This window comes from Papio anubis, chromosome 5 (genome assembly GCF_008728515.1).
Source record: "Papio anubis isolate 15944 chromosome 5, Panubis1.0, whole genome shotgun sequence".
NCBI lineage: Eukaryota > Metazoa > Chordata > Mammalia > Primates > Cercopithecidae > Papio > Papio anubis.
This window is the reverse complement of record NC_044980.1, coordinates 87,572,457-87,597,410: the sequence shown is the minus strand read 5'-3', so window position 1 is coordinate 87,597,410 and position 24,954 is coordinate 87,572,457. Positions and strand designations below refer to the sequence as shown.

Below are 24,954 nucleotides of genomic sequence, written 5' to 3'. Positions count from 1 at the left end.
CACCATAAAAGAAAATTAGTAGTTAAAATGAATGGACTGTTTACTCACACTGATTATACTTCTTGGACTCAGTGTACAGTTATGACCTGCTTAGCTAAGGAAGACCTGAAAATACTTTTTTAAACCACATGAAGAGGAAAGTTTACAAAATGATAAAAGACATTATAATGCAACATATTATAATTGACTAGGACAGCATTCTTTCTTGAACATTTCTATGAATGCACAATATAGTATCTGTATTAACCTTGAGATTAATACATTGTCCACATGTCTTAGTTTAATCCAGTATGAAACTGATTATCCTTTCTAAATCAACTCACATTGTTAGCCTATACCACTGCTACGGACAATGAATGTAGTACATTTTACTCACTGCTTTGAAAATATATTTATTTTCCCTAAAATAAACTCTTCTAAACTCTATTCCCAGGGTTCTAGGAGAACATGAAAAATTGTGTTTTTATCCATTTCATAGTTTTCTCTAGTAAGATTATAGACAAATTTATGGTCCATACTACATTTTTAACTCTATTTGTATTCTGAATTTCATGTCCTTCTTGTTTCTTTCATTCTCACCCACTTTTAATTAATTATCTTAGTTTATTTAATATTGCTAAACGTTGACTTAAATTCTTTCTGAAACAATATGCAGGTACAAATAAGTAAGCAAATAGATGAATAACTTACTAACTTCCTTCATGATATTAACTATTTCAGTCACTTCTCCTCTCAGCCTTCCCCTTTACCAAAAGATAGGCCTAATACATTTTTTGTTTGTCATCATCCAACTCCCGTATTTCCTTGAACAGTTCATTTTAGTTGCTAAAGTGAAGAATAGAGTTTTGAAGGATAATTTGGGGGTGAAAGACTCACACAGACAGCTGATACAGATGAGGGAAATTAATGGAAAGGTGAGATTTTTAAGTTCATATAATGGTGGTCTAGGAATCCCCATTGTAATGTCTGATAAATGCAAATCAATAACTTTAGTTATTTTAAAAGTGCTTTTATTGCTGCCCTGGGTTCCTCTGATTGTACAGTGCTCTGAGCACACTGGATTACAAATCACATGGATCACATCTTTCTAGGCAGATTATATGGACTTAGTTGAAAATATGACACCTAATGGGCAGGTGGGATATCAGTGAGAGTCCTCCTACTATACCTTGCATGGAGAATTTAGAAAGACAAAGGAGAGAACCAAAGGTATTCCAAGAAAGGAAACTGCATAAACAAGGGCCTGAAGCTGAGAATAAGCAACAAATTAAATATCAAAAATATGGAATAACTAAGTCTTAAAGACACAAGAGGAGACTGACTTAACTGGAGCAGAGAAAACTCTCCAGGAAATAAGCCAGAAAACTCTCCAACAAGTAAGCCAGGAGTGACAGTGTTGGTGAAGCAGAAGCTACTACAGGTTTCTGAATGAGAGAGAGACATAATGAAGACAGTCTTTTAAACATGTTAAATAATAGTAAAATGGACTAACGTTGTTATAAGGGGGTGGAGAGACAAGGGTGATTCTAAGAGAAGTTTGGAAGAAGAATGACCTGAACACAATAATAAACTAGGACTAGAGGAAGAAACGGCTCAGCATGGAAATCATAATCAAGATTCTATTTTGGAAGCATGTAGCAAAACTGTTACTCCTAATAGAAAAGACTCCCTGCATGAAGGACAAAGGAAGAGGGGAAAGAAGGATCATCTGAAGACATGGCATTGAAAGAAAGCAGGTGTTCAAGAAATAAGAACAGCTGGACATACACCGTTGGGGTATAGGTAATCACTCAGAGCTATAGATGTAGAACTGGAAATCATCTGTATAGAGGTTACAGGTTAAGCCATGTGAATAAAAGAGAAATCAAAGAAAACAGATTTTCTTTTTGCTTTTAAAAAAATGTATTCACGGGTTGGGCGCAGTGGATCATGCCTGTAATCCCAGCACTTTGGGAGGCCAAGGTGGGCGGATCGCTTGAGGTCAGGAGTTCGAGACCAGCCTGGCCAACATGGTGAAACTCCATCTCTACTGAAAATACAAAAAATTAGCCGGGCGTGGTGGCACGTGCCTGTAATCCCAGCTACTTGGGAGGCTGAGGCAGGAGAATCACTTGAACCTGGGAGGCAGAGGTTGCAGTGATCCAAGATCGTGCCATTGGACTCCAGCCTGGGTGACAGAGTGAAACTCCATCTCAAAAAAAAAGAAGTATTCATAATTAATAAAATTAAATTATTATCACTATAAAAAATTTGGAAAATATAGACAACTATGTAGATGAAAATTAAAATTGGTTGCAATCCTACCACCCACAGATAAAAACTATAAACCCACCACTATACATCCTTTCAATATTTATTTTCCTATATGTACTTTTTTTGTGCTCTAAATATGATAGTATAGCATAGTTTAACACTTCCCAATGATGTTCCACCTTCCAATAATTGCTAATTCTCTGCAAAACAAGAGTTCTCTCGCCCAGCAAGTTTGGGGAATCTGCATACTAGATCATTCCTTTGAGACTTAGTCCATTTTGTGCTGCCATAAAAGAATAACACAGACTGGGTAATTTACAAAGAAGAAAAAGTTATTTCTCACAGTTCTTGAGGCAGGGAAGTCCAAGATCAAGGCACCAGCATCTGGTGAGGCGATCTTGCTGCATCCTCACGTGGCAGAAACAGGGCAAGATAAAATGAACCCATTCCTGTAAGCCCTTTTTATGGTAATATAATCCATTTAAGACAGAAAAACCCACATGATATAAATAACTTCCATTAGACCCCACCACCCAACACAGTTGCATTGGGGATTATATTTCCAACAAATGAATTTTGGAGGATACGTTCAGACCATAGCAGAGCTAAACACTACATACTAGCACGTCAGAGTCCCTACAAAGTTAAATCACAAAAAAGACCTTACATAATTAATAACTGACAATCTTATTTGTGCAGTAGAATGATTTTTCATGTACACCTGTTAACATCACCCTTAACTGCTCTTCCCTTTGAAAGGTGGGGGTATGGTTGTCAAGAGCTTAAGCTTTAGAATAGAACAGGCCTGAGTTCAGAGCCTGGCCTCCAATTTTCTTCTCTCCAGAACATTGCTGCCTATACAGCACTTTGCTCTCCATAAAAGAAGCACCTGAGTACTTACTTTACAGAACTAGTGTGAGGTTTTAAAAAGATAATGTATGTAAAGCACTAAGCACTGTGTCTGGTACACACTTATCACTCTATAAACTGGGTTGGCTTTGGTAATTTCATAATTACTAACCTGAATTTTCCCCCTAACTTATCTACCACAATTATTTCCCCATATAATTATTTTTCAAAACCCAGCCCTTTAATCACTCCACAATAGTCTATTATGCCACTATCCCATACTAAATTGTTTAATGCTACAATGTAGAATATTTATTTCCATTTTTTTCTCTTATAAATAATGCTCCGATGGATATCTTCATATATAAAACTTTGTCAACCTCTCTGATTAATTGCTTATAGTTGATTCCTAGAAACAGAATTGTTAGATAAAAGGGCAAAAATATTTTTAAGTTTTTAATACGTATTACTAAACTGTCCTCATGAATTTGCATAAAATTTCATTTCCACTCTTAGCTGAATAGTCGTCTCCATGTCCTAGTCTTCGTGTTAGGACAATAGTGGAGATCGGTTGCTAAACAGAACAGAAAGAAAAGAAATGTGCATTTTTGCTCACTGTAGATATAGAAAAGAGAAAGAAGTTAATTTAAGAATTAGTGTTTGAAAGATAAGCCCATTTCCATGCTGATTTCCAGGACTCTAGCTGGGTTGATCTGAGCAAGCTTGGAAGTGGAAGTCTTACAGACTTATAACTAAAAGAAAATAACTCCAGTGGTTCCAGATATAAAATAAAAGCAGGCAGTAAAATAGGTTAAAGCAAATGTGATAATAACATGGAGAACAGATATGTTTATAAATGTAGGAACTCATCAAATGACAGAGCTTGTTGGCTTGACTCACACTGTAAGAGATCCAGTCATTTGTTACTTTTGCAACAATGAGTATTAAGGAGTTGGCTATTTAATTCCAAATGAAATAAAATATATTTATGTGCAAGATGGCAAGATATATTTACACACAAGATGACAGAGCATTGAGACTATTCCATTTCTAGGACTCAATCATAAGGAATTAATCAGAAATGTAGACAAAGTTTTATATGTAAATGAAGTAATGACAATACATTGAGGTCCTTGAAGATGGGGTCTATGTCTCATTAATGTTGGATTTTTCATTACCCATATGGAAATAGGCACACATTAGGCAAACAGTGTAAGTTTGTTGTGTGTATGGAAACTTTCGTATATGAGGTTTTCACACCTTCTATTTATGGGTGACAATCTTGTTCCTCAAGAGACAGAGTCAGCTTAGATGGTAAAATAGCTGATAGTGTATTTCCAAGATGAATCAAGAATGTATGGGGATTAACAATATCTCCTTTAGCTGTACATGATATTTTTATTCTCAGATACCAAGGGAAGGTACTTTCCAATGTTATATTCAGCAAGAAATCAAACTGCCATTTCACATAATGCCACAAAATGCCATCAGATTACTCTGGAAGCACATTTCATACTTTAAATGATTTTTCTTGTTTTTAAGTGCTGTTAATTAAATAATAAAAGTGAAAGATCCTACTCATAATTTAAAAAGTTACTTCTCTCTCAACTTCTACCTAAGGCTCTGAGTTAGTTACATGTCTATGTTTGATAATTAGCTTGAGAACTGTCAAATCCCCAGTCATATATCAAGAAAGACAAATTTTAAAATAAAACTAAATTCCAAAACTTTACAGTTTTCCATTACATCACTAAAGCTATAAGCTAGTAGAATTATGAGGCCTATGCCTTTGATTCTTGAGCTAAGAAAAGAGAAATAATACTCTTTACTTACCTGCCAATTGTGAAAAGTTGTAAGTTCTTTTTGTAAGATATAAGTTAATTTATATCCACAGATAAAAATTTCTATTAAATTTTAAAAGGAATCATAGAATTACAGATAGTATAGCATTTAGAGGCTCTCACCTGAGTAAAGAAGGGTAGAAATGTGATATGCAAGAAACCCAATATAATGGTTGCTTAAAACATGATTTTAAGGAATCTGAAGTAGACTCATCCAGGCCATGCTGAAAAGTCCTAGGGAAATACAAATCATTAGTTTAGAATATACAGGAAACATTAACTATGACGATTGAAATAATTTTTGATTTTTACTTAGGATTCAGCTAATGATTTTTTTTGTTTGTTTCTTTCTTTCTTTGGAGACAGAGTCTTGCTCTGTTGCCCAGTCTGGAGTGTAGTGGCACAATTCCAGCTCACTGCAACCTCTGCCTCCCAGAGTCAAGTGATTCTCCTGCTTCAGCCTCCCAAGTACCTGGGGTTACAGGCACATGCTGCCATGCCTGGCTAATTTTTCTTTTTTCTTTTTTTTTTGTATTTTAGTAGAGACGGAGTTTCAACATGTTGCCCAGGTTGATCTTGAACTCCTGAGCTCAGGCAATCCGCCCATCTCAGCCTCCCAAAGTGCTGGGATTACAGGCATGAGCCACTGTGCCTGGCTCAGTTAATGATTTTTACACAAAACGGCATTGTGCTAGAATGGACAATGCCCCCACTTCATCCGCTTGGGATTTATGTTAATAGGTGACTCGGGGCCAGGTGGGCAAGTCAGCACAGCCATGAAAAACCACAAGTTAAGACTTGGAATTTTTATGAACCTCTACAAAACCAATCCTTACACTTGGGGAAGGTGTAACAATACCATTATCATTTAATTTTTTAAAATCTCATGTTATACAATTTGTCATGACAAAAGGATAAAGAATAGTACAATGAATATTACTTATGTTTCCCATGAGTAGTATTTTTATATACCATTGTTATCTTCTTCAACCTGGATCCAATAAATGCCAGTGTTTGCTTCACTAATGTAAAAATTTTAGCATCATGGTACCTCTTTTTAATCTTTAAAGTGATTTATAAGTATTAAATAATTAATTAGAATTTATAATTAATTTTGTATACTCCTAAGGGTCTAGAGAGGGTTTATAAAGAAGAATTTAGTTGTAAAATACATAATTATAATTTCAAAATTAAAACAATGCAACCCGAATATCTGATGTACAACTATCAACGGTTACTGCAACATTTTTCTAGGCTGGCTCAAATTCAACTCTAAATCTTGACACAATAGAAAAGAATTTGTTACATAAAATCTTTAGCAGATAACTTGGCTAGTAAAAACTGTATAACAACAGGAGGTTATATTTTCCTACACAGAGTTAAGAGCAGTGACTGAGAATGCTCTAGAAATGGAATTTTTGAGGTGGTACCAGCTCTCTTTATATACAGTACAGGAGCAATAGTGTCTTTTGATATCCAGAACAGAATTCCATTTTGAAAATCCACCTTTATCTTTTCACTCCACATCTTGCTTCTTGTGTCTTCATGTTTTTTTCAAATTTGACCCTTCTTTCCCCCTGATTGTCTTGCTAAATAGAACATCTTCTAATTAAATAGACTTGGATGTTTTTTAGACTTTAATATATCATCTCTTCTTTAAAAGGCTTTTTTTTTTTTCTCAGTAAATCTCAGATCAAAATAGAAATTCCTTAAATAGGCTTCAAAGTCAGGCTGTAATATTTCCATCTCACGTATTCCACTATGTGAGCTAGAGAAGTAGGCAGAAGCCAGACCAGGTACCAGGATATGTTTTTCTAAGGAGTTTGGACTTAGTACTGGCAATAACGAATCATTGAAGAGTTTATGGCATGGGATTAACACTAGCAGTTTTACATCCTAGAAAAATCACTTTAGCAGTAGTGAGGGGAGCAGATTGGAAAGAGTCAGGCAGGAGGGAGGGAGATAATGAAGGCGATATTGTAGTAGACAGGTCAGAGAGGATAAGATACTGAACCAAGGTAAGAGACAGGAGATAGTAAGTAGGAGACAAATATAAAACTTGTTAAATTCATAGAACAAACAATATTCATCTCCTAATGACATGGAGTTGGTGATGGTATGAGTGGGAAGATAGAAGGAGAAAATTAAGGAAAATGAAGAAGCCTAGGATACATTTCAAGTATTTTACTTAGTTTTAGATATGTTAAGGGGGCTACAGACATCTGAAGTACATCCAAGGCATTGAATAGTAATTTGGATTTACTGATACAGCACATACAAGAGCTGTCTGGTTTGAAGACACCAATGTGGAAGTCATCAACATAATGGTATAGCCATAGCAATGGATGAATTCACACCCCCTCACCCCATCCCCCATCAAAAAAAAAAAAAAAGGAACGTAATATGTAAAGACGATCAAAGATAAAACTCTGGAACATACCCACACTTAAAGGGCAAGGCCAGAAAAAGAAACATTCTAGCAAAACCAAGAAGGAATAATCAGAGAAGTAGGCCAAGACACGGGAGAAAGTGGTATTAGAGAAGCCAAGAGAAGAGAAAATGACCGAATCCACTGGAGTTAGCAATCGGGAGTGTATGGAGGACCCTGCCCATGTTGCTAGCTTAGCATGCTGAGGGTAGAAGTCCAATTGCAGTGCACTGAGTGAGTGGTAGGTATAAAAGTAGACAATGAATGAAAACTGTTTTGGGAGGGAAACATAATAGTAATGGAGGAACATTTTTTAATATAGGACATGTTTGGGGGAAGGAGCCACAAGACAAGATAGAAAGAATATTTAAAAGGCCATGAGTAGGAGGTAAATGCAATTAAGAGGTCAGGTAAAAAGATTTACTCTAATTGGGAAAATAGACATATCGATCAGAGAGTAATCAAAGGATGTAGAGGTGAGTGGGGAGAATAATTATTAAGAACAGAAATGAGAAGTTAAAGTGCATTCATGATGGTGTGGATTTTCTTAGAGAAGCACAGGAATGAGGCTATCTGCTAACAAACACATGGGGCAAGGATCAGGGGCTTGACCCAAGTGGGGAAGGATGAAAAAAGGAGTTACCCAAGATTTGGCAAAGAGTGGAATTGTCAAAAGGTATAAAAGGAGAGGTGGGTGATATTCTCTAAAAGTGTACCAGAGTCTGGATAGAGCCCAAGAAAGTGAGGGTATGAGGAGGACCACGCCACTGCAAGAGAGCTAGGAAAAGGAGGGTGCTGGTACAATGTGACAGGAGATGCAGCAAGTGGCCTGGAGAGAAAGGCAGTCTCAAAGGAAGAGAGAGACTCAAAGACTCAGAGAAAAGGATGGGTGATGAGAGAGCAGGAGGGACTGGAGAATGTGGACAAAGATACTACATATCTTTGTAGCCTTTTTCATAGCCTATGCCTACTTTCCCTCACACTTCCTTGATCTCTTTGCATAAAATCCCTATTTGTCTAGTTGTCTGAGGGTTACCTCATTTCTCTAAGAATGAATACCTTATCTAGATGACTTCTCTATCATGTTCAGGTAGCTCCATAGATTGCTCTACCTCTGAAGCTTCTCTACTAAGTCTTCTCTGACTACCCTTTCACAACCTTATCCCCTCTCTATGCTCTAATTTTGGTTTGTTTCTTTATAGGATTTAACTCTACCTCCAATCCCTTTGCATTTACTTTTTTATCTGCTCCATACCCTAAGGGTAAGGTCATCGAAGGTTATATGGAGGTAGTGTATGGGCACATGCAGGAACCGGAGCCAGAGAGCCTGGGCTTATATCCTGAATATGCTTTTATTAACAGGCAATGCTGGTGGTAGTATATTTAGCCTTAGTTTTCTCATTTGTAAAATGGGGATTAAAATAGTAAATCCCCTCAGAGTCAGTGTGAACATTAAGTAGAATAATGTATTTAAAGCATTTAGGAAAGTGCCTTGTACACAATAAGTGCTCAATATAAGTAAGTTATCATTATAAGATAACAATCGGTAGAAATTGTCCTTAAAAAAGTCTATGGCCATTTCAAAACTGACATGAAATTTCTGATAGTCTAAGTGGTTGCCTAGCTGCAGTTTTATTCTCACAACTAGACAAAATAAAGGAGGATCTAAAAATAATGGCATGGTTATTTAGTACATAAATTTCTTAGATGACAAACCATTGGCAATATGGTATTTATCTGAGCATTTCTGCCAGTACCTAAACTCTTTCACTCCACTGACAGTTTCTCAGTCATACTGGTTATAGTAAGGTTATTTGGCTATAAGAGATATTATGGCAGATGTTTATGGTCTCAAAGGGAGTGAGATCTGTATAAGCATTTAATTCCACAGCAAGATCCCAAATTAGTTTCATTATTCTAGAGAGTATAACAGGGTGAAAATTGGCCCACAAGCCTCAATGGGAGAATGAAATTATGAGCTAGCTATTAGATAACCTCTAATGATGTTTTGGTATACAGTTAAAAGAAAGGATGCTCTAAATAATTCATAGTGGAGAGTAAAATACAATTGTATGAGCCATAGAATTATATTTTTCACAAGACATAAGAGAATTTTGATACAGCAAATTTAAATGCTTTCTTAAAAATAAATGTCATAAGTTTGAGGCAGGTACATTTCTTCACATTCCCAAATGACACACTGTAAAGATGACTTTACTTAAAGGCAAAAGAGTGATTTTGGGAAAATTTCTTGCCTTTGCCCTTCCTCCCACCCCAACTAGCCATGCCCTTTCCTTGCCTTAGCATTATACTGCCTCTTTGCTGACCACACCAGCACTCTGTCCTAGATTCACTCTCTCTGGGTTCTCTGATCTACACCTATGTTGCCAGAATTACTTTTTTCTTTAACAAAACTGATCAGGTCTTTGGGTTTATTTAGCCAGATGCTGAAAGGAGATAAAAACCAATGCACATCAAAAGTGAGAAGAACTGATGAGCTAAAAAGAGTTAGCTGGGTTTTATGCTTCTCTTGTGTCATGTTGTTTTGGCTGCCCCCGCAGGAGAAACAGGTCTCATAATATGATGTTAATGGAATAAACCTCCATGACTGAATTAAGGTAGCCCAAGGATGTAAGCTCTATGCGAGTGGAGGGTCAGGTTAGATTTCTTGAGTCATCTGTGCCTGCCATGGTGCCTGGGCCACTGGAGGCGTGCAATAAATCATACCAAGAGAAGACCACAACCTTAGACAAGGCAGAATTAATGTGAAACTGAATAACTAAGATAGCCCTGGAAAGCTCGAGATAACTGAGGACATGTGAACCTTTCTGATGGCCCTAGAATCACAGACAACTACCTATGAATACTGAATTCAAGATTTTAAACAGAATTCTAAGTCGCTGCTTCGCTTTCAAAAACCGGCATTATACCCGAGACTATAAGTTGTTGCCTAAATGTCATTAAGTGACATTTAAGTGCCTTGAATTTCTCATGATGAAAATAACTCTTTGAGGTTAGCAAATGATAACTGGAGGTTAGAGAATAACTGGCCCATAGTAGATACATGGTAAATACATGGCAAAAGAAAGAAAGAATGAATAAAAGGTATTACCAGACCTTGCTTAGTTAAAAGGAGGATGAGTTTTAAGAGCCATCTGTGAAGAACAATTGTGGGTGGTAGACAGCCAACGGGCAGGTTGAGGACAGAGGTGGAGAGAAAGAAAGACTGGACCTCGGGGTACACCAGGAGTCAGCCAGTCGAATATTCTGGGAGCAGCCCTCTCTAAATTTAATGACTGGCTCTTTTGGAGTATTTTAACCTTATTAGGATGACACATAAAGCTGTTTAATTTTGCGTTTTTTTAAAAATGAGATTTCCCTTTTAAAATAATGTTTACAAGAAGGTGGATAAAGGGAGTCATTGAACCTAAACAAAATGACTAAGACAAGAAACTTCACTTTCTGGAAAATTTTGCATTCTGCCAGATACCTTTTAAAAAAAAAATCATTTTAAGTATGTTTAAATTTCCATTCAGTCTATATTCATTTTCATAACTTTATTGAGATGTATAATTCATATACCATAAGATTTACCCATTTAAAGTATATACATGGTTTATACTATATATATACTATATAGATGGTTATACTATGCAGCTGCATAACCTTCATCAGTATCTAATTTTAGAATATTTTATTCCCAAATGAAACTCTGTATCCATTAGCAGTTACTCCCCATTCCCTCCTCCCCTCACCTTCTGGTAACCACTGATCTACTCTCTGTCTCTACGGATAAGCCTATTCTGGACATTTCTAATAAATAGAATCAAACAATATGTGGGCTCTTGTGTCTGGCTGTTTTCACTTAGCATGTTTTTGAGGTTCATCCCTGTGGCAGCACATATTAGCACTTTATTCCTCTTTATTGCGGAATAATATTCCACTGTATGGATATGTATGTATCCATTCACTAGTTGATGGACATTTGGCTGCTTTCTCATTGTGTTATTTTGAAAAATTCTGCTACATAAATTTTTGTACGGACATAACATTTTGAACACTCCTACACAAATTTTTGTGTGGACATAATACTTTCATTGTTGGGCCATATGACCATATGCTCAACATTTCACATAAGCATATTCTATGCTTAACTTGAGGACCTTCCTGTTTTCCAAGGTGTGCCAGTCATTCCTGAGGTAAGAAAAGCAAAGGCCTATTTTATTTTCTGAGAGACAGTGAAATAGTTTCTTTTTAAACAAAGGGTAAGGCCATAACCTCGAAAGCCCTAACATTAGTTTGAAACAGAACTATAGACAGAGCATTGGAATTTGGTGACTAAAAAAGCCTTATGAGTGACAACAAATGGACCCCAAGATGAGGCTGCTATTCCTTGGCTTAGTGATCTACCTTTGGGTATATTTCTGATGACCCTATCTTTTGCATGACTTGTTGGCAGTTGTATTGAAATCCCACACTTCCATCTTATTAAATGTTGAAATAGCCAGCTTTCAAAAAGTTTCGACTATTAGGAGTTTTGGTATAACACATCAAAACATTTGGATGAATATAGACATAGACATTAGATATACATATGAAATTCATTATCTAATTCTACCTTTTATTATAGATTTAGGGAGGACAATATTATTTTAATTTAAAATAAAAAATATCATCATCTTTTCTTAAATTACTTGTGGCAGATATTAAATCTGGTTCATTGTTGCATCCCTTATCTTTAATCACAGGGGCTAGAAAGGCAACAACATTTGTCGAATTGAAACTGAATTGCATTTACCCAAAAATTCTAGTAATTAATTTTTAACCTGCTACACATGAACTAAAACTAAAGTCTACGCATCCAAAATGCAACATATGAAATCACTGGGTGGGGATGTGTATGAACATGTATGTGAATATGCTTCGGAACCTGCAGTTTAACTGCCTTTATGAAAGAAATATAAGTGATAAGCACTTTGGAAAATACATGGTGAATATTTTCTGTTTCAGCATGTTCCTTTCCCTGGAGAACAAAGCTGAAGTGCTCCTTTTACAACATTCTAACAGAAATCTATAAAGGCGAGTTAAAAAAGAACACATATTTTTGCAAACAGGTTTCCTTCTTCCTGAAAAGACTTTAAAATCATGTATTCCTGTCCAGGGATTTTGTGGTCCTACGCTAAGTTCAGAAAGGAAAACACATTCAGTTCATCTGTCAGAACTACTTGAAATAAAGGCAGTCATCTTCTAAAAGGGCATATCACGTAGAGTGACAAATGTCAGGTACCGTTTATAAAAATTCAATACTATTAACATCTGATTGCTACTTTTCACCAATTCCTCAAAGAATGTGGTTTAATTTTTTAATGTGAGATTCGCAATTTTTTCTAATATGCTAATAGTATGATGGATTCCTATCTTGGATGTGTAAAAAAGCCCAATAAGTCTATAGAGTTCTTGCAACACACAAATATATTTTTCCCTAATTGGCAAAGAACATGCTGCCCTGTAGATTTCATTTGTCAATACAAAACAAAGTATATTTCAAAGATTAGATATGTAGTCTAGGAAAACAATCATGACATTTAAGTAAACATAAATGGATAAAACTTTTGAAATTTTTTGAACTGAGAAATATTTTAAAAGAATTAAAGTATATCTAGATTTTTGTTCATGCTTCAAAGCAATATAGCTATCTATGTTTTATATTAAGAAAAACCAGAGGCAGTGCTTAGCGTAAAATGTTCTGCAATCCTGGTTGAAATTAGCAATTTAAATTTGCTGAATGAGGTTACAGTGCAATATCTAATGCACAAATCATAGAGATTTGAGTACTTGCATAGTTGTTAAAAATGTATCAAAAAGCCATAGGTTAACAATAATGAATGTATGTTACATTATTATTAAAATATGCAATCTTTGGTAATAATTTATTTGTTTTACAAATGCATTGGGGGGCTAAAATTTATCAATTCATCTGTGACAAAGCATGAAATTCAATATTGCTCACCATGACCAATCCATGAAATTTGTCAACTTTGTTCCCGATTTTCACAGGGCCTTCCTCTTAGATGAAATGACCCATTGAACTGAGAGCATAGCAATTTTTTCATCTATGGTAAATCAGTTTAGTTTCCTAGGATTTATTATGGGCTTCAGACTTGAGCTTTTTATGATTATGAACCATTATGTACATAATATCAACCGTATGGTGATTTATCTCACTGTTTCTTCCCCTTTCTGAAAGAATTCTCCATTTCTAAAAGTAGTTCTCAACGTGTGTTGCTAGAAGGAACACTCTGGAAACAATGGGTTTATTGAAAGTCAGAGTAGGCGAAGCCGAAATAAAAGCTGTTAATTCTTTTAGAATATCTAATACAAATGTGTCAAAATTTATTAAAAATTAAGATTTGTATATCGCTTTTACCAGAATGTTATGCAAAGAAACACTTGACCTGATTTATCCTTAGAAATAGACATGTGAAATTTTTACTACCCATGAAGATATAATTATTTGGTTAAAAAATAAAAGTGACAATTTTGGAGGAGGATATAAACAAAATGGTATTAATGTTTTATGATAAGACATATTCTAACCTCCTCTATAACATTACAGATTTGAATTGCATTAACCAGAAATCAAAGTAATTCCACATTTCTAGATTTTTCTAAATCTTATTTGTTGAGCTAAGTAAAATATTTCCACATTTTAAAAATGTAATTATTATTTCTATTTCCATTTGCCATTGCTAGCTGAGGTATATCTCAAATATAGTTTTCTTTTTCATAAAGTATCAAAAAATCACTGTGATAATCAGGCCATCAATATAATTTGATCATTTAAACAACCCAAATAGTGAAGCTAAAAATGTTCCTAATTATATTAGAGCTTTATCAGCTGAATGGGGTTGACCAATAGAGACATAACACATTTTCGGGCACTGAATTGCATTGAGAATTATGAAACTCTATTGGTTGGTGTTAGTTTTATAAAATGGCCCAGTTCACAGTATCAAAAATGCACTTCAAAAGATTTCTACTTGTAACTTCACATAATTCAATAAGTGTTATGGAAATAACTTGTTAATCACATTATTATATATATCATAATAGCTAAAAGGAAAATACATTTGATACTTACTTATACAATTCTGTTAATGGTGAAGTCAAAATGACTAATGTTGTAAACAGATTATTACAATGGGTATGAATTTTAAAAATTTTATCATCTGTATGCTGATGAGGATTCAAAAGTTTCTGTACAGATGTACAAATGGACCATAACATGTTCTCAGTGCATATCAAAATGGTTGTGACATCAAGTCTGTTGGAAAGAAAGAAGAGAAAATCATGTTAAACAAAATAATGTTTCTGCTTGGTAGGCACTTTAATTCATATCTCTTGTACTAAGCATATGTAAGAATAGAAGAATTCAGTTAGATACCAGAGCTTCAGAGATCTAAACCAAATAGAAAGTATCAAAAATAGATACTCTTTGAATTTCTAGGTGTTAGATGACCCACAATACCATTATCTTTAGGGATGGTGAGCTCTGTAATAGCGTTTTAGGAGTGCTTTTAAAAAATGTTTATTTTACATTATTAGGATTCTGTTCAAGAAACTCAAGAGATCATCCCGGAAATTACACTGAGTCAAAGAGAAGCTAGATGAAAAGAAAAATTTGCTATTTTCCATATGTATGTATGATAGGTTAAAATTTCATGGCAGAACAATTCTCCTCACTCATGAGCAAACTGTCAAAAAAAAGTTACAAGATTGATAGCACGTTCTCCCAGCAAGTGGGAGATAAGAAGAAATGACAAACGAAGCTCAAATCGAGAAGCCTATAGTTTCGGAAATGTTTAATATTAAATAAATTTGTGGAAAATATGCTGTATTATTTATCTTATTCATAGACTTATTTCTTTGTTTCCATCTTTCTTGAGTTTTAATAGGGACCCAAAGATCTCTTTAATTATTATTTTGGCACATAACTAAATTGAACAGACCTAAGTTAGTTTCCTTTTTTTGGTTGTTTTGTTTTAAATTCAGGGTTGAAGAAACAGAAGATGAAAATTTTGAAGTGATAAGAAAAATACAAGTTTGAGGATCTTTTAAAATGACATTTTGGCTTCAAATTTATTATATAATAAATATTACATATTAATAATATATGACACATATGTAAATCATACATATGGCTTAGTTATGTGACATTTGAAGGCTACTGGAATATTAAAAGAATCAATAATAGCCTTTATAAAGGTTTAATTTTAGTTTGTATATGCTTTTTCTAATTGCTAGATAAACAATTTCTAATCCAATATATATGTAGAAACACACATACACAATCTGATTTCCATAATAATGGTGGTTTAGGAGTAGCCAGTCAAATAAAAATATTTATATATTTTACTTACAAAAACTAGAAGCAATAATTCTAACATTGCATGGCATTTTTATGCAACCACCCAGAAAATAAAAACCAAAAGTCTCTATTCTACAGTTAATTAATTAAATATACTACCCATTTCTACTTATTTCATGAGCTAACAGTAAAGCTGATTTCACATAATGACTTGCCATTTCATAATCAAAAGTGATTTATGCTATATAAGGAAAAGAACGAAGGTATTCTTTGCTTTCAAAAGGAATTTTCCATCTATTCTTAGTTCAATTTTTTAAAAAAGTCTAGTCAGTAATTCAAAACAGCTTGTGCAAAATACCATATTTATGAAACACTGCAGCAGGACCTAAATGCCCTTCAAATTGCAGCACGCTTTACAAGAACATGATCAGGAAATGATTCCTCCTGCCAAAAAAAAAAAAGACTCTCATGTCCGTAGGTTCCTCCTAAAATACATCTGAAAAAAGATTATTCTGCCTAAAAGGTCTGAATCACATTATACAGAATATTTACAAAACAAAAGCCTTTTCTTCATATACATACAAGACCATTGTAGTGATGTAAGCGCAATTCATACATTCATTGCCTAGAGAACTCATAGAATTGTACTATAATTCAGTCTTATTTAATACTCAGTGACTGTTGCTCCTCATTTTCTGTGATTTCACATTTTGTTGAACTGGCTGTTAGTAACAAATAGTGAAAATAAAAGGAAAAAATAATTAGAATATATTAGGAAGAAAATAATTAGGTTTTCTTAATGAAGATAAGCTTCTATATTTAAAGCGTTAACAAAAAACAACTAAAATCCCCTGGTTGCCTAGAAGTTCAAAATCAAATGTGTCAAACTGACTGCTCCATCACAGCATGGATGCTTTGGTATCAATTTCAGGGCCTTAATTTTCTATTTTTATCTTATTAACATTTGTGTATCTATATCCTCGATTATAAGACACCTTGAATCATTTTTTTAGAAACAAGTGGATTCTATAGACAATTTTAAGGAATAAAAAGAACAAATTTATTTCGATTCAGGTTTCATATTTCCACCTAAATAACTCAGGAGAATAGAATATGATTTCTTTTCAGATGTTAGAAACATGTTAAATATATAAGGAGTATGTCATGAGATTCAGAATTCTGCTTTATACCCAACTAATGAAAAGTTTTCTTGAAAAGCAATGTTTTTCAGAACTTCAGTTACCTTAACTGTGGAGTTCTTTTGCGGCTGGGGTGGGCCCGAGTGTATCTGGAGGCCAGTAGACCCAAAGATTTCTCCAGCACTTCTGCTAGAATCTCCTGGGCTAACTTAGGAGGCAGAATGGTCCAGACATCGTAACGAAGAGCCCAGCAGAAATAATGCCACATCTGGATCGAGAAGGAACATCTTTCACCCTAGCAAAGCCACCAAACGTTAAACCATAGAATTACATCTTCTAAAATGTCAGTTTGCTTCCTATGAACCTAATTAGTTCAGGCTGAAAGGAAATAGCTAAAGAGTTTGACACACTAGAAGACCAACAAAGATTTTTGATAAGATGTAAAACATCCTTATTGACAAAGGAACAGATGTTTTATTTCAATTATGAGACTAGACATTCTAGTGCAAATCCAGATCACAAACATTTAGCCTAGCATAGCCTTGATTTACCTATACCTAGCCTAGGGTTTAAAATTTATTTTTAAACAACTAGCTTTGTAGTTGCTGAAAAAACCATGGTAGCTTGTTTAAGATAGTGGACTGATTCTTCTAAAATTAAAATCTATTTGAATCATTTCAGTAGGTATATTTTTCTGAGCCTATTAGTATCATTGAGGTAATTTTATAAATGTTTCAGATTTCACATTATAATGAAGTGACAGGAGTAAAAATAAACTTGCATACTGCATTCTTAGGAACATTCTTGAAACCAAGGGGAATGGGTAGCTATCGAAGATCATTACATTAGGCTATTTTGCCTATGGTATTTAAATAACAATACTAGAAGCAGATATCACAATAGTCTGAGTTTACAAGATTTTTTAAAGCCTAGGCACATATTATCATCATTTCTTAGTATTTTTATGGCACCTTGTACTTTTAAAGAGTCATATTTTCATTCCTTTCCACCCCTGTACAGATCTCTTCTGTGTGCCAAATTTTCTGACTGCAGAGGAAGAACTAACAATGGCCAAGGCCAAGGGGAACAGGCAGAAAGAAGAGGGTGGCCTCAAGTGATTTGCAAGCATTAATCAGGTAACACGTACTCTCAGGGAGGTATGCCAGTAGTTTCACCCCATTTTCTTTAAATCAGATCAAATGATTATTTGAAATAGGAAGATTAGAACGCATTCTTCAAGCATTATCTTGATTATGTTAATATATCAGAAGTTAAACTAGTAAAATTTCCTATTATATTCCAAGTGATTATCTTTTACTTAAAATTTCTGCTTTGCCCACTATCTGTATTTGTCAGGCAAATGTCATGTAAAAAAAAAAAAAAAATCTGCTGTTCTCTTATACCAAAAGTGATCATTTCTTATGCAGACACTCCCATTAGTATTTTCTTTATGTATTACTCTTCTGGTAGTTTCTTTGATTACTAATATCTTCTGCAGCCATCGAAACAATAATAATTTATAGTCATTATCTACTGACTTTCAAATGGCATTTGTAAATGAGTAGAATTTGTATTCTTTGGGTAAGAAACTTGGGCATTAAAATGTCAGAGTCGAGCTCAAACTGGAGGGGACTTTGGCCACTGGCTTCTGATTTCCTAATAAGGTGTGCATCTAAACTTTTTAAGAAAAAAGAAATTACAAAATTAATGATGAAGCAGCAAAATTATAGTTTTTTATGCTTTCTTTGTTGTGTGTTTCGATGAATACTTTTTAAACTAAGAAAGGAGTTTGAGTGCCTGATTCTCTTATACCTTTTGTGTTGCATGTAAATTTAAGCAAAACTGACTCCAGTTGATAGTGACTAGCATGAATGATTTACACTAACTTTGCCTACGGAAATGGGTGAGTTCTTACTACAACATGATCAAAATGATTTCTCATATTCTTCAAAATATGAAAACCCAATTTCTTCAATAGCTACCCTTTAGAGATAAATTAGAAAATAAAAGTAACTTTAGGCACACAGATTTCTTCTCTTAAAAGTAAAAAAATACTCATTTTAAGACTTTTTAAATTATAAACTTCATGTTTACTTTAAAATATTTCAAATAGGTCTTTGTTCTAACAATTCTTTTTAAATTCATACAACTTCAATGTACGCAAGGGTTTTCATTAAACTAAATGTGATTCATTTATTTTTCTGACCTGTTTCCTTATTTGTTGTCATTTCAAAAGTATTCTGCTAGTAAACATCTGTTATTTTTGCAGACCCACTGTAATGTAAACACATGTGAGCTTTTATTTAGATTATATATCAGGAAACAAGCAGCTGGGCTTTATTATAGAAGCCACTCAATATTATCTTTGAACAGACAATTCTTTATTCTTTGACTATTGGAAAACACAAGTTCCTAAAACTGAACAGATGTCAACTACCCTAAAAGCTTAATTTTAAACATGTAATCTGAACACCCACTGTGCCATCGTGACCAGCACCTCATCAGAGAGATACAGAACTCTGACTCTCTCAAGCTGACAGTTTAGAAAATGGAAATAATGTATCTAGATCTCACTTGCTATCACAAAACATGAGCAAATATTGCTGCATATCTTGTAAATTATTTTACTATTTCTTTACTATGCTCTGCACATGGCGATAGGTTCCCTTGAGATCTCTATCCTACCCTTCACCCCCAGTCAGGCAGATATCATCTTTTTCCCTCTCAAAGCAGGCCTGCCAAAAACATACCAATTCTGTTTCACAAATCAGTTGGAATAATGGGGAGAGCAGAAGAAAGGGGTGCAGTAAGCAAGATAAAACCATGTCAGATACGCCAGTTGTCAAAACAGTTTAAAATCAGTGCTATTTTTAGAAGGTTCTTATTTTTGATACATTAAAAAAAGTATCACTTTATTTTTCTGAGAATAAATAACCACCACTAACTCTGCAATTAAATTGTAACTACTGACCATGTAAGTATATGGAAGCTACAGTACCATGTAATCACAGGGTAACTATCTCGTTATTTCTGTCTTTGAAGCTAAAGCCTTGTCATAAGATCTAAGAGCTGCATGTTACATGGTAATTTGTTGGTTTTTAAAATACTTGGTAACTTCAATAACAGGTCCTCAATGCATCCACTTATTACACTGTATGACTCTTCTAGCTCCCAATTTGCATAAGAGGAAACATAATACCCCTATGTTGAACATATAGTGAGATGATACCTGTCCTTCATGTAAAACATCATATAAAATTGCTCATTAGTAGTACACTGACATATTGAAATAGTTTGAAACATGAGTAGGATTCATTTTCAACCACTCAGTTTACTTCAAGGCAAATAAGGAAAATATGATGCTGCCAGGAGAGGGGAAGACCAATACTTTCATTCTTATCTCAGGCTACCAGCTGCACCATACCACTTTCTCTTTCTCATTCTGCTCACTGCTTCCATGACTGTTTGAAGTATGTCAGGTTTGGAAAACTCTATATGGATGCTCTTGCAAAGAGAAAAACTCTCTGGGAAGGGCCTCTGAATGAGAGATGAAATGGCCTTAGAAAAAGTGGAAAGTCCTTTAAGAGAGCTTCTTATTAGCCGCTCCTCTCTGTTGTAGTAACATTTATTATGATAATAACTCAGGCATAAATCAAGCCACAGGAACCTTCAGTGCATGCGAGGTGACAGGAGCGATTCTGCTGAATAAAACTCCACTCTGTTTTCTCAATACTCTATAGTGATTAGGACAATCAAGAAAATGAAAGTCACAAACTTCAATCTAGAGGAAAGGGTCAAATGGAAAAGTTAATGAAACTGGGCATGGCTGTTGAAAATTTTTTAAACCCTGATTACCTTTTATTAAGATATTATAAATGTTTCACCCTGCCCTGGAATGAAGTTCGAGGAATTTCAAATATTGTGGTCTGTGCATAATCAATGAGATTTAGGTGAAGGGAAACTAATGAAGCTTGACGATGAATAATTTTAATTGATCCTGGGTTTGGTTGCACTGGGAATCATTAGGCTTCAATTTGGGATTTCAAAACATGGGCTAAATGAAAATAGGTAAGCTATAACTGATCAGATGGGTCTTTTTTTTTTTTTTTTTTTTTGAGATAGAGTCTAGCTCTGTCACCCAGGCTGGAGTGCAGTGGCTAGATCTCAGCTCATTGCAACCTCCGCCTCCCGGGTTCAAGTCATTCTCCTGCCTCAGCCTCCTGAGTAGCTGTAATTACAGACAGGCATGTATCACCACACCCAGCTAATTTTTTGTGTTTTTACTAGAGATGGGGTTTCACCATGTTAGCCAGGCTGGTCTCAAACCCCTGACCTCAAGTGATCCGCCTGCCTCACCCTCCCAAAGTGCTGGGATTACAGGCGTGAGCACTGCGCCCGGCCTCAGATGGGTCTTAAAGCATACTCATAAGAACATACAATGAGAAGGAAAAAAATAAGTACAAAGAATAAAGCTGCTTAATAAAAGGTATTTATCAAATACATATGGAAATGTATAACAAGAAAAAAAATGCAAGGATATCCATAACTAACTAGTCCCTTTGGAAAAAATACAAGGTTGTAGCATTTTGGCATTGTTATCTCTTTGAGTTTTCATCGTGTCCCATTATATTCCGACTATACGGCACAACATTGCAGCTCAAATTAAGTTATTTTTACTTTTAAGCAGAAGGAGAGTTCTGATGTCTAATTTATTTCAGGTTTTTAAAAACAATGTTTTTCCTAAGTATGAATTCAATATTTTAAAAATATTATCCTAACAGTCTTCATGTATCAGTAATGCCAAGCTCATGTTTCTAATTAGCCACAAAGCAGGTAGGCAGTAAAACATATTTGTGTAAAAAGGAGGGATAGTAAACTTAACTTCACACCTCATAAAAAGCTTTGTAGTCATCCCAGTGGTGGCTCTCAGCATCCTGTAAAATGCTTGTAGCACAAACTCTGACGCAGTAGTTCGTAACTTGAAACTGTAGAGTGTTGATGAATTCCTGATATCGTTGGACAGGCACCAGGAATATGGGTCTGTTCAGAGAGAATGATCAAAGAGACAAAGATTTAAGGCCTGTGCAGTAGGAGATAACAATCTCCAGTACTACAAATGGTTTTGATTATTAGATATCAATCATTCATTTCCTCTTAATGCTGAAGTCTGCATCCACATTCACTTTCCAAAAAGGAAAAAAAAAAAAAAAAAAAAAAAAGGCTGGTCTTTGTTTCGCAAGCCCTTTGAAAACGTACATCTGCTGTTCTACAAATATGCACTTCAACTTGAGACAAACTGTATTGTCAATACATCATTCAAAAATGAAAGTATTCTTTGTAAGCCTATTATTAGAGATCAGTGCATTATTTAGGCATTAGGTTATTGTTATTACTAGAGAACAACACGCACTTGTCAGAACCAACTTTTATAAAGCTATCAAATGTACCACAAACACAGTCTTTATTTTTAAAAATTGTAATTTTGTAGATATCAATTATCTCATAAACTGTTTTTTAAAATTCGACAGAAATATTAAATAAAATGATTTCTGGCACATTTTGTTTATAAATTCAAGCCTGAATCACAACATCTGACTACTTATGAGAATTAAAGAAATATCAGTTATACCCTACATCAAGCCAAATTTATTCTACTTTTATCTTTAGCTATGAATATTACACTGCTGTCTTTCATAAGTAATGGACTGTAAAGGCTGGATAAAGAATATAGAATAGATTCTTGGGGTCACACAGGACTGCTACGTCTACATATTTCTTTTGCAAGCAGCCATGTTATATCTAGACAGTGTAAGGGCAACAAGAAAGGCCATGTGATAATTAATACCTGTGGTCATTTTTCTCTCTACACAGAAAACATACTGTAGTTTTAGACTACAAATACATGAAAATCAGATTGCCAGATGCTTCTTCTTCAAATATTGTACTTTATTACTAAATGGCTGTCCTGAAATATGTTTACATTGATCATTAGAATAGATTACAATGAATTTATTTTCTAAGTCCACTCCATGAGACAACAAGTTTATTTTTCCTTTTCAGTGTGGTCAGTATAATGCACCTTACAAAACAAAAGGGTGTGTTCATTCATGTAATAACAACATGCAGAAAATAGTTGCGCTGGGTTAGGGTGCAGAAAATGCATGGGTCTTTTGAGTGTGGCTTTAGAGAGAGTACCTTTCTTACTATCTACGTATCTAGTTTAATATCTCCCATGCTCCACCTTTTTGATATTTCCTAGTTAAGACAAATGAAAATAATTCACCATGTTAATTATTACTTTCTCTTTCTCAAATCTTATTACCAAAATTTCATTCCTGTGATATCCAAAGATTACACGTTTCTTCAAGCATGGCCATCAACTTAATTTAAACAACACTCACTTTTTAGTAATTTCCTTCATCAAATTATCATATCGCTTGAAATGCTGGAAGACATACACTGCCGTGGAGAGGTATGTGTGCAGGTTTTTCAGGGGTGCTTTGGAAGGAACCTCCTTGGCTCTCTCTTGCAGTCTCTGCAGGACAGCTGTTGCCACTTTACAACAGGCCTCCACCAAGTTTGCTCTAATTTCCGGAAAAGAATCATCTCTGCATGCCAGAGCCAGTGGAAGCACGGTGTCAAGTTTTTCCATGATGTCAGAACAAAACTAGGGAGAAATAAATGTGGCACTGAGTTATTTGTATTCTGACAGCACCAAGTAATTTATGGACAGTGGAGCCAAATTCCTAAATAATGAATTTGGCATCAAACATAAATATAATGACACAGCTTTGTAACAATCGATTTCTCAGTTGTAGAAAGTTAAATGTTTTATGTCAAATAAGGAAATACCAAAACAATGCTTCTCTCTATATAACCTTCAAACCTTATGCTTACCAGACAGACATTATGAAAAACTCATGAACCAGCTATACATGACAGTACCTTTATCTGTAGTTAGTAGTAAATATGTTAGTCAGAAAATATGTATCCTTGATATTAACGTTTGCATTATTTTTTAAACTTATTCTAATTTTCTTTTGCTAGATTGCTATAAAGGGTTTTTTTTCAAATTAAATGCCACATATAAATGTCAGTGTAATTTAAATACTCTAGAATCATCAGAAACAGTTTCATGTAGCATCTTCTTATTGGTAGGGTGTCAGCAACTTTTAGAAGTGATGAGTCTAGCCTTTCACTATTTATTATGTATCTTCTCTTTCTTAATGGCAGAAGGGAGGTGTGATGAATGGAAAAGTAAAGCCTGTCTCCACATGGGATCAGCCAACAGAGTTCCCTAGGGATTCTAGGGAACTCCTTGTTTTGGAGCCTTAGGGTGAAGTGGCAGAATAAGGAGGTCATCTTCAAAAATTCTTTTAAGAATATCCCAATCGGCCGGGCGCAGAGGCTCACGCCTGTAATCCCAGCACCTTGGGAGGCCCAGGTGGGCCGATCACAAGGTCAGGAGATCGAGACCATCCTGGCTAACACGGTGAAACCCCGTCTCTACTAAAAATACAAAAAAAAATTAGCTGGGCGTGGTGGCGGGCACCTGTAGCCCCAGCTACTCGGGAGGCTGAGGCAGGAGAATTGTGTGAACCCGGGAGGCGGAGCTTGCAGTGAGCCTGGATCGCACCACTGCACTCCAGCCTGGGCGACAGAGCGAGACTCCATCTCAAAAAAAAAAGGAATATCCCAATCACAGGTTGCTGAAGTCATTCTGGACTTAATGCCAAGTGATTGTATTTACCTCCTATTTTCTCAGTATGTTCTGTGACTTTCAAAGCACATATGGAGATGTAAGACTGATACTAATGAGATGAAAAGCTCATTAAGGTGTTAATGAAGATTTTTTTAAGTGCCCAAAGCTAGAAAAGACAGTACTTCCTTCAACCTCCTAAATTTTCCTGGAGTCATTCAAACGTATAATCAAGACAGGTGGTTTTCCCAGGGTTTCCCAGCTCCCCATGAAGTCACAGAGGGCCCTTTTTGGTTGCCTTAGATTCATGGAGCAACAAGTTAGCATCAGGTGTAAGTCCTTTTAGGCAGCAGTGGCCCATGGATACCACTGAAGAA

At 35.1% G+C, this 24,954-nt stretch overlaps 1 protein-coding gene across 9 annotated transcripts in view; it reads right to left on the bottom strand.

Annotated features, from left to right (window-relative positions):
• The window catches only part of KIAA0825 (KIAA0825 ortholog), a 239,425-nt gene that overhangs the window by 74,943 nt on the left and 139,528 nt on the right, over nucleotides 1–24,954 (bottom strand). For 8 of the 9 annotated variants that reach the window (XM_031666300.1, XM_031666301.1, XM_031666302.1 and 5 more), the window contains 5 exons: nucleotides 23,280–23,545; nucleotides 21,768–21,918; nucleotides 16,983–17,173; nucleotides 14,513–14,695; nucleotides 5,067–5,177 (listed from right to left, as the gene is read on the bottom strand). In XM_031666300.1, coding sequence (XP_031522160.1) covers nucleotides 5,067–5,177; nucleotides 14,513–14,695; nucleotides 16,983–17,173; nucleotides 21,768–21,918; nucleotides 23,280–23,545 — 902 coding nt within the window. The remainder of the gene's footprint in view (nucleotides 1–5,066; nucleotides 5,178–14,512; nucleotides 14,696–16,982; nucleotides 17,174–21,767; nucleotides 21,919–23,279; nucleotides 23,546–24,954) is intronic. The other variant, XM_031666299.1, reaches the window with a different exon arrangement.